Raw genomic sequence first — 10762 nt, forward strand, 5'->3', positions numbered from 1 at the left:
TCTCTGTTGTATCTGTGTGTCTGTGTGACTGACTGTCTATCTTTTTGTGTGTGTTTGTTGTGTGTGTGTGTGTGCGTGTAAGTGCGATGGGGAGTACGTGAATGTGAGGGAGATAGCGACAGAGAGAAATAGAGAAAAAAAGAGGAGAGTTTCCAAAATGTGCCGGGCACCGCTCCCAAAAGTCGCTAGAAATTAAAAACTGAATAATATATATACATGCTATATACAAATATACATATATATAAAAATATATATATATATATATATTTATGATTATATAGCGCGCTCTTAAATTTAAAGAAAATCGAAAAGATAATCCAAAATGCTACATTATCTAACGGAAAACCGGTAACTTGAACAGAAAACGTCGCTTTATAAGTTGGTAATTGAAGCCTAATACCTAAAATAATACCAATCATAAATCTAAACTAGAAACGAAACGAAACGAAAAGAAACACACAAAAACACAACACAAATAATATATAGACGCTTATGAGCTTTATTTGATCGATTGCTTTGAAATGGAAGCTAAAAGCAGAACAAAACCCCAAAAAAACGTATCGAACCGAACCGAATCACAAAATAGTAAAGGGGGAAAATGTGTAACCAAATATTATATGATATTACCGAGCGATCCAAGCTTTATATAACAAATTTACCATATTTATAGCATACGTGCATATTTATTATCATTATTATTATTACGATTATTATTATTATCTTGTCTTATGATTATTATCATTATTGTATTTATTACCAACAAGGAAAGGAACAAGTGCAAAATTACTTCAAATTCAAAAGCCATACTTTGAATAGCGAAATTAGACACACACAGAGACACACTGTATAACACGCACGAATAAATCAAATGCCGCCAGGATACAGGATACGCCAAGTCCTTCCCCGCCTAAAATGGCCAATGTACCCCTATCTATATAGAGATATACTACGATATATATTCATATGTATATATATATATATATATCCATTCACTTGCGCGCTCTCTTTCTAAGTCGATCAACACACGTATCTATGTATCTGCATGTAACTGCATCTGTTCGTTTTCCTTATCGATATACGGTACGATATATATATATATATGTATATATATATATCAAAGCACCCAAATGCTACTTCATTCCATTAGCAAATCATACTTGTAGCCACTAATCGCGTATTTTGTCTTCTTTCGTTCTTGTGTAAGTCTGTTTACTTTCGTTTGTAAGATCTGTAACCACATCCATATCTACGCATAAGTGTCACATCCGATTAGTTTATATTTTAGAGGCCATCTAAGTATTATGTTCGTTTCTCACATTGTTTCATAATCATATGTTGTAAATTGTTCCGTCCAAAAAAAAAGAAATGAAAAACAAAAACAAAAGCAAAAGCAAAAAACAAAGCTGAATGAAACGATAAACAAAAGCAAAGCAAAGAAAACAAAGCAAACAAATGTAAAACGAAATTAAGCAATCTATAACTGATGATTTTTTTTTTGTAAAGCTAAAAGAAAAGCACGAAAAAGCATTGTTTGTAAACTAAATTTGTAGTCCTTGAAAAAAAAGAAGACTTTTGGACATTTATTGCACTGTATACTGTACATAACGTGTTGAGAGTGCAGTGCGTTTCGCAGCTATAAGGCATCGAAAAGTCTCCGCCGCAATATGATACAATTTTGTCAAATATCAAAAGCTTAACTAAATTCCGAAATATCAAAAGATTTTGCCTAAGAACTATAGTTATAATGATAATGATCGACTGGCCTTTTAGCTCGCAAACGCACTGTACATATTATATTGAACTTAAACTTGAGTTGCTCTCTATCGATCTAAGGACTGCAAAATCACACGCATACACGAAGAAGAACACACATCACAATCCTAACTGATTTCGACCTGTAATATCATTAGCATCTATAGCATAGAACTAGATTCAATTGTTTACCCCGCCTGGCTTTCTTTGTGCCCCCCCTTATATTATACTATAACTATAACATATCCCCGATCCTAGTCCGCACAACACAATATATACACACACACCCAAACACTCTCAGTCGAACTGCACTGCCATTGGTGAAAGTGAAAGTGAAAGTGAGATTTAGGCCTATTGAAGCTTCCAGCATTTACCAGTGCCATATGTATAACTTTATAGAACTTTACCCACGCGCCCCAAAAGTACGATGATCAATCGAATCCAGCGATTGATTTCGGCTAGCATCGAGCTTAGCACAAGCTTCCTTCCGAGCCTGCTTGTTAGACAGACAGTGAAAGAGTAAACGAGTTAAAGAGTAAAAGAGTAATACCAACAGCCTCCCTCCATTATAAACTTAGTCTTAGCTGATCTACAACTCAAAATATGAAGAGCCGGAGAACGTAGCAAAATTTCGATGGCGTAAGGCAAAAAAAAAAAAAAAAAAGAACAGAATTTTACACCTAGACAAATGCTTGGCTTCAATTCGCGGATCGGTTTAATCCTTCTTGTATGTGTTTAACGATTCCAATGCAAAGACTTTTATATACCTTTTTTTAACTTAATATATACAAAATCATATATATATATATTATATATTATTGTTTAGCATGTTTCGACCGTAATTTTAGGCGAAATTTAGATGTTCTCTAGTCAGTTCAAAGCGTTTTTTTTTTTGCGTTTTGTCACCCTCACCATACAAACACACACACACAAACATACACACCCACACACTCATAGTTTTATATAGTCAAGGCAAGCTTTTACCGCCCCCCTGCCACGCCCCCCAGAGCCCCCTTAAACCTAAGCTGTATGTAATATTTATGTAATATCGAACCACAACACAACAACAACAACAAAAAGAAAACCAAGAAAAAAAAAAAATTGCACTTAAAATATGAAAAATGATTAAAAATGAAACGAGAAACTTCTGATTTTTTTTGTCTGTCGAACCCATTGATTGAAACTTGGAAAATTATCGATTTATATAGTTAATAAATAATACTACCTAATATCGTGGCAAGTAAAAAGGCGCCGGCTAAGTGTAATGCAAATAAAAAATATACATATTAAATATAATCGAAAAATTATACAAAAGCAAAAAAGAAAAATGAAAATCACAAAAGTTGTTTATGCTGCTTTTTGCAAAAATGGAAATAAAAATAATAAAAAACAAAGAAAACGAAAAACTAGGCTATACTTAAATATACATGCAAATTAAATACGTATATGTTTAAATTGAATATATATGAGTGTGTACGCTTGGCACAAAAAGTAAACCAAAACCATAAACAATCCAAAAAAAAAAAAAACAAAAAGAAAAACAACAAAACTAATTACGCTAAGGAGCTAAAATTACGTGAAATTGGAAAAGTACTATACGAACATAATGTTTTGCCATGTAAGTTCTATGAATGTCCCACCTGCCTGATGTCCCCGCTTCGAGATAATGCCTAGATGCCCCGCCCCCCGCTAATTTGCACCAAACCCCCCTCCAAAAAGCAAAAGAATACTTCAAGCGATATATATATATTGTAATTATATATATCGATCGATCCGCCGCATAATTGTTAACATTTGTATCGGTTATTAAACGTAGTTGTTGTGTATGTATGTATGTAAGTATGTAAATGTGTGCTTACCCCCCAGAAGATAACGATTAACGGTAAACGGTAAAGATAATGACGTCGGAGCAGATAATACTCAATTTTCTTGTTATTGGCAGCGCATGTCTTTTAAGAGCTAGTGATATATAATTTATCCTCCCTTCCCTAAAAAAAAACATATGTTTTTTTTTTAAGCAAGCAAAACACACAAACACACACACACACACTCAGAGTGATCTCCACAAAATGCTTATATTACTATATAGTATAATACACAACCATATATAAACAGCGTATAAAGATTATAAAACAAAAAACATATATTATATATATATATAAATCAAATCATACCAATTGTATAACACTTTCGAGCAATGGAATCCAATCCCCCTTTCATCATATAGAAAAAATAGGATCTAAAAGAAGTACTATACACTTTTGCTTGCACCTCAGTTCCATGAATCAGTTAAAGCTGATCCTTCCGATCGTTAGGACCTTATATATCCTTGTTTCCCATCCAACCCAGAGCAACCAAAACGAGAAGAAACGAAACGAATCGCGAAACGAAATGAAATGAATTGAATTGAAATTAAATGTTGCCATGTAAAACACTTTAGTAGTTTATTATTATTATTATTACTATGATTATTACAATATTATTAAGCGAAGGACACATTTTGTTTAAGCGAAAGAAGGCAAACAAAGAAGCAAACAAAAATATTATAAATATTCAAAAATGAAAACTGACAAAATTAATTTAAATAAAATAATTTATTAATAAACCACATATTATGAAATGAAACACATGCGCATGGAGTGTTTTTCTTTTTAAAGATAATGGGTTCAGTTTTGGGATCATAACAATATTAATTATTTAAAATTTTCAATTGTTAATAGTATTCAAAATTACAAAACTTTTTTCAGAACTTTGCTAATACTCCCAAAAATTTTATTAAGATGTACTCTTTTTATTATTATTTTATTTGGATTTTTTAATTACAGTATTTAATTCGCAATGTTTTAATTACTAATGATTCTTTATTTATTTGTATTTAATTTTAATAGCTGAAAACAAAGAATCGATGACAACAGGATGACATAAACTGATGAAAGGCCAGAATGCCTTATACGACATTCATAACGCTAATGATGTATTTTGCATTTGTCAAAGATTCTTTCGAGGCCCAGGGTCAATTTGCGGTGGGAACCTTGGAGTCCCAGTTCCCAAATCAAACTTCTCGACGCCCTTGATCCCGTTTGGGCTCCTTTAGCCGCCAGCTGATGATCCGACTGCCCATAAGCGAAGCGACCTGGCTTGTTATATAATTCGCAATTCGGTGGGCATGTGGCACCATTTTGGGGACAGCCGTGTGTTCTTGAATTTTACGCAACAGTTGGCGCCGTCGCAGCGTGATCTTGGCTATACAGCTATGTGGCCATATAGCAATGTTCCATGTCGATGGCGTCAACCTGCGACCCGACCACCACCCGACCACCGACCACCCATCCACCAATCCAGCAATCCAATCCGAATGGATCCCATACCATCCCATCCCATCCCATTCCATTCCATGAGTCGCCCACTCCACCGGGAGAGGATCAATAACAAACAATAATGTGCCGTCGTCTAATTGTAAGAACCAACTTCCAATTTGAGAGACATCCGACATGATCGCATAACCCGTGCCCACAGAAGCGGGGAAAATGGTAGCACTACCGCTGTCTTTTAAACTTTAACAATATACGACATATACATTTTACAAAATCTATAAAAGTAATGGCGTAATAATCTTGTTTTAATATCTAGGTTATATTGCATTTGTATAGCTTCAGAGCTTGAAATACATCAGGTTTTATCGTAAAATCGATTTTTTAAAGAGATTTATAAATGAGTAATGAGTAGTAAATTCAGTAGCAATACTACACCCCAAGATCTCCTAAACCAATGTAACGTATACGTGATTTTTAAAATGAGCTTATAAAATTGAGTATACGACTTGTTGGACAAGTATTCATTAACAAATTTGATTTAACAATTAGTTAAAATTCTATGCTTTTTGTAAAGTAACCCATATTGGCTTAGAAACTCTTCAAAAGTTTTTTAAAAAATATTTTTGTTGATTCTTTTTGAAACTTTTTAAGGTGTTTAGAGATTTCTTTTCCCCTCACAATGCCAAATATTTTCAAAATCAAATAAATGTGAGTTTGCAGTGCTGACATTCTGACCTCTGTTGTACGCGTGTGTGGGACTTTCATTTGGCTGATTTGGTGCCCAAACCTAGAAGCCAAAGATGCGATGCGAAGCGGGCCCAACGGACCGTATAAAAGCGGTTCGAAAGCGCGGCTACATTTCAGTTGCTTCAAAATTATTGCCCCAACCGCCTGCCGCCTGAGCGAATTGCGATCGTTTTCGAACCGTTTTCGAATCGTTTTCGAGTTAACCAAAATTTTTGTTGTTGTTTGTCTGTGTCGTCGTCGAGTGTCTGTCTCTAGCGAGCTTCGAACATGTCTTTCCTGGGCAACACATCCGATCTGGAGTGCGAAAAGAACGAGTTCCCGCGGCAGCGGCCCACGGGCATCGTCACCAAGGTGGCGGCCCACAAGCTGTCCGCGGAGCCCAAGTGGACCGACAAGCGGGAGGATGACTCCGACTCGGAGGTCTCGTCGCCGGATAACTTCCTGACCAAAGGTGGCCATGGCCCAGCTCTAACCTCTAACATATTGGGAATTAACTATGTATAATAATACCCTTGTGGTTTCTATTTCTGAATAGTGTATATTTAATTACAAATCGATATATCCAGTTCTGGTACGAACTGATGCCCCTTACTTTTCAAGTTATGCAGTTTTCTATATCAAACAGCTCCAAATGAATCATTCAATCCAATATATTTTTTTTTTTTTTGTTTTTGCATACAACTTTCAATAATAAAGAAATCCCTATTTGATCTCAAACCAACTAACATAGAGAAAACAATCAAATATTTTAATCGAAAACCATTTCCTCAAGAATATTTTATATACTTGTCAATATAAAAATACCTATATCTTTTAAATAAGTATTGTGTATATAATCAAATTTGTTATCCATTTCCACTACAGCCGCAACAGAATTGTATTAGTAATATTGTTTAAATATTATTTAAAGTGCAAGGGTATACAAACTTTGGCCTGCCGAAGTTGGTTTTACATACATAATGTAATATGTTTACCGGTAGTGCATGCATGATGATTTGGACTAACCCGGTAGTTGGAGCCACTAACCACGTAGCCTAACCAGATCGCCGTCGTACTTGCAGGCGCCTTCCTGCTGACCCCCTCCTACGAGTTGTCCATGGAGCGGGCCGCACTCATCTGCGAGAAGATGGCCTTCAAGGGATGCTTCAGCTTGACCAAAACCGCTACAGGCATTCTGTTTAAATTCTCACACCCAGATGACTATCAGGCGGTGTTCAAGAAGGGCTTCCACAAGGTCACCGGGGCGCGATTCTACCGCAAGGTGAGCCCACCCACCCACACCCACATCTCCAGTGATTGGAAGGGCATTATGGGGCACAAGGTATGTGCCACAACGGTGGGGCAGATGGTGAGGGGGTGCAACGCCTTCTCAATACCCAATTAAGTTGGAGTGTCCCGAGAGTATCGTATAAGTGTGACTAAACAGAGAAATATACTATATATATGTTACATATATATTCGTGCCTCCTTCACAGAACCAAAATTTGCCAATTAATATGAGTACTACATTTGGACCGTTTAAAGAAATTCCTTCTCTAAGCTAGGAATATTCAAATATTTATTAGAAAAAATATATTTTTTATATATTATCTTTAATTTTTTTTATTTATACTGTTTTTATAATATGAGATCTTTTTAAATACTAAAATAAATTTAAAACAGTACCCAAAATTAAATACTTAATAATTCATATCAATTTGATACAAAATTATATTTTTAAATCTGATTTTATTGATCTTTAATTAAAATTTTCATTTTTTTTTATTATTAAAAAGATTAACATGTTAATAATTTGAAATTTCTTTATGATATCCAAAGTTAAGATATCTTAAATTGCTCGTAGATTATATATTATTATAACATAAATTTGAGATAAAAGAGATACTTTGCAGATTTGAAGTAACTTTCAAAATTATCTATTGGACATACGTTGCACCTGCTTGGGTTGATAACCCACCACCTGGAACTTCCCATCACTGCCCATTTCCATTTCCATTCCCATTTCCATTGGCACATCCATACATAGGAAGCACACCTCATCAGATCCAATCATCGAGCATATTTCTGCCAGACTAACCCAATCGACAAGTGAAAAATGCAAATTTTATTTCCCCCATTTTGCAGCAAACATTCTCGCGAAGCGTGAGTATACGAGTATATCCCCATAACCATCCAAATAAATCCAAATCGATTGATGACTCTGTGCTGTAATTGGAATTGCGATTGGCTAGCTACATATCTATATATATTTAAGACAAAGCACACACATAGACATAACCCTCAGAAATCCACAGAAACCATCCACATATATAGTGTATATATATATAGTATAACTTAACCATGCGCATGCGCAGCAGTCACCCTCCGTTTCTCCTTTGCCATTTCTATTCTATTCGATGATGACCCACCCACAGATAGCCATTCCGTGTCGGCCGCGGAAGACCTTCACCCTGTACGTGCTGGATGTGCCGGAGGATCTGCCCGTGGAGGACATCCGGCATGCCATGTACAAGTTCGACTCGGTGGTGGAGGTGGTGCGTCTGCACATCTACTCGAGCCTCGCCAGCAATGCCGCCAACGCCTCCTCCTCCGCGGTCGCCACCGGCGGCTCCTCATCCTCCTCCGCCGGCGGCGGCGGAGGCCTCGACAAGGGCGTCGAAGGTGAGCAGATCACGCTGCTGCACACGCCCACCCAGACTTTGCGCCGAGCGGCACTACGAAGTAAAGTACCCACCGATTGGTAACATGCGAAAATATATTGAAATTACCCCTCCCCTTTGCCACTGATCAAGTAAATCCACAAACTGGCACATTGTCGGGTAAGTTGTGGTCACCAGGATGGCGTTTTCCAGGTCTAACTTTTATTTAACATATTTAGATAGTATCTTATAATAAATGATATAAAAAATTGCAGGAAAAGTTAGCGAAATTATATTCATATATTATATTATCCATTTTTTATGAAAATATTCACAGAATGGCAAATTTTGTACTTTTTAGCCTTTAAATGATAATAATTGAATTATTTGCTTAAGTTCACAAAGTTATATTCCTACATATTTTACTCTTTATTTTACTCCTCTGAAAGTTTTATTCGTAGAATTTTGCAATTTTTTTTGTAAAATTATATTGAAATTAAAACTTTGCCCTATGATAAAGTAACTCCACAAAATGGCACATATTTAGAGAAGTTATTGTACAATAGCTGATAAATAATGGAATATTTACACACAAAATTATTCATACAGTAGGGGACTTTCACCCTTTTTCCAGTTGTATTTCCATCAATATTTATAAAAAAAATTAAACATTTAAAGCCATCATATGCTAATATATTTCTACAAGTGTAACCAGAAAAAATTTTATTATTAGCTAAGTATGATACTTAAATCCACCGCTTAATTTTCTAATTCATTTTATATAAATAGTAAATGTCAAAAAGACTTTTTAGCTGGAAAACGCCGTAGTAAAATCCTGTAATGACCATAGCGTCTTGACAATATTTGTGATTACATTCTGTAGGTGTTAAATTCTGTCTGGGAAATGTCCACTCATCCCCTTTCACTCCCCCCCCAATTAACTGGTTTTGCAGGCACCTCCAAGAGCGTGGGTTCCGTGGTGGGCGATGCCATCGAGAAGGCCGAGCGTCCGGAGCGCAGGGAACTGCCGCCCGCCGTCATCCGGATTACACTGGCCTCCATGGACGAGTACAACATCCTGTTGCAGAACGGACTCAACTTCTACGACGCCACGTTCTTTCCCACTGAGGCCAACATCTCGCTGAAGGGGGCCAAGATTGACTACAAGCGCAGGTATTTTGGGTCACCATAAGCCATCATTTAAGCACTCCATTATTTGGCTTTAAGTAATTAAATTCTAAGGGTATTATATCATCCCAGTATTAGCTCATTTAGTTTTATCATCTGGCATTGAAAACTAGATTTAAAAGTTATGATATTTTATCATAATGATGCCAAAAAGAATTCAATTAACAGAGAGCCCTATTGAAATTGATAGTGGTTTTTGTAAACTACTTTCTAAATAACAATTGTTATTAACCCCCTGGTAATGTTATTCCCGCATCTTCCGCCTTCCCGCAGAATGCTCGATGGCTCGATTCCCGGACGGGTGAGGGAACTGCTGCCCGTTTTCGATGCGGCTGGCTTCTGCAAGCTGCCACCGCCCACCAGCAAGCTAATTAAGCCGCCGAGGTCGTAGATCCAATGCGATCCAATGCCATATGACATGATACGATACAGCCACAGCCAACCCAGCCAGATCTACGTATCCAAATGGACGGCACATGGTACACGGCACACGGCACACGGCAAACGGGCCCCCCATTGACGACAACACACCATCCGGATTCGGTTCGGATTCTACCCATTTTATCTTACCCTACTTCGCTGTATACTATACACATAATGCTGTTTTTCAACGGATGTCAACGTTTCCGCTCGATCCGCCGATCCGATCCATAATAATTCCCCTTTTGGCTACCATCTATGTTTTTGTTGCCTCTCTGTCTACATCCATATATCTATATCTTTATATCTATTTGTCTCCTCTGTGAACTCTTCAACCTATTTCTTTTTTTTTTTTTTTTTGCTAGTTTTATTATTAAAGGCCCATATATGGCGTAGCATCTAATTTGTTTGATTGTCTAACAATAAAAAAAAAATATATAAGCAAAACAAAAAACAGAAAAGAAATAATAAAAACGAAATAAGAAAAACACTTTTCAATGGCAAACGGAAATGGAACATTTCACCGATGTTTGATGTTTATATTAGTGGGCAAATGAATGGAAACGTATATGGTCTTATAGACATCCTGTTGACCACAATAATAAATGGCAAATAAATATTCACATACTGAAAATGTCTAGCATTTAGATGAAGGAAGATTTTGGCTTCGATTGTGTGATATTTTCTCATTCCAAAAAAAAT

At 36.3% G+C, this 10762-nt stretch overlaps 1 protein-coding gene across 5 annotated transcripts; it reads left to right on the forward strand.

The window, feature by feature from the left end:
• Positions 1-5942: 5942 nt before the first annotated feature.
• On the forward strand, positions 5943-10550 carry LOC108141535. 5 transcript variants are annotated; one of them, XM_017264984.2, is made up of 6 exons: positions 5943-6264; positions 6875-7074; positions 7938-7955; positions 8228-8534; positions 9406-9625; positions 9914-10550. In XM_017264984.2, exons 1-6 carry the CDS (start codon positions 6081-6083, stop codon positions 10029-10031), a joined length of 1047 nt encoding a protein of 348 aa, XP_017120473.1. In that variant the 5' UTR covers positions 5943-6080; the 3' UTR covers positions 10032-10550. The 5 variants fall into 5 exon arrangements, with proteins under 5 accessions (XP_017120473.1, XP_017120465.1, XP_017120488.1 ...); XM_017264976.2 differs by lacking the exon at positions 7938-7955 and having other exon boundaries at positions 6875-7134; XM_017264999.2 differs by lacking the exon at positions 7938-7955 and having other exon boundaries at positions 6875-7134; positions 8228-8474.
• Positions 10551-10762: the final 212 nt, after the last annotated feature.

The sequence above is a fragment of the Drosophila elegans genome, unplaced genomic scaffold, assembly GCF_018152505.1.
Source record: "Drosophila elegans isolate 14027-0461.03 unplaced genomic scaffold, ASM1815250v1 contig_149, whole genome shotgun sequence".
Lineage (NCBI taxonomy): Eukaryota > Metazoa > Arthropoda > Insecta > Diptera > Drosophilidae > Drosophila > Drosophila elegans.

Bases quoted from the DNA above. Each gene is read 5' to 3' on its own strand.
- LOC108141535 (XM_017264976.2), top strand. From the start codon at position 6,081: ATGTCTTTCCTGGGCAACACATCCGATCTGGAGTGCGAAAAGAACGAG. The intron at 7,135-8,227 runs GTATGTGCCACA...ACCCACCCACAG, and splicing joins AGGGCATTATGGGGCACAAG to ATAGCCATTCCGTGTCGGCC. The intron at 8,535-9,405 runs GTAAAGTACCCA...CTGGTTTTGCAG, and splicing joins GCGCCGAGCGGCACTACGAA to GCACCTCCAAGAGCGTGGGT.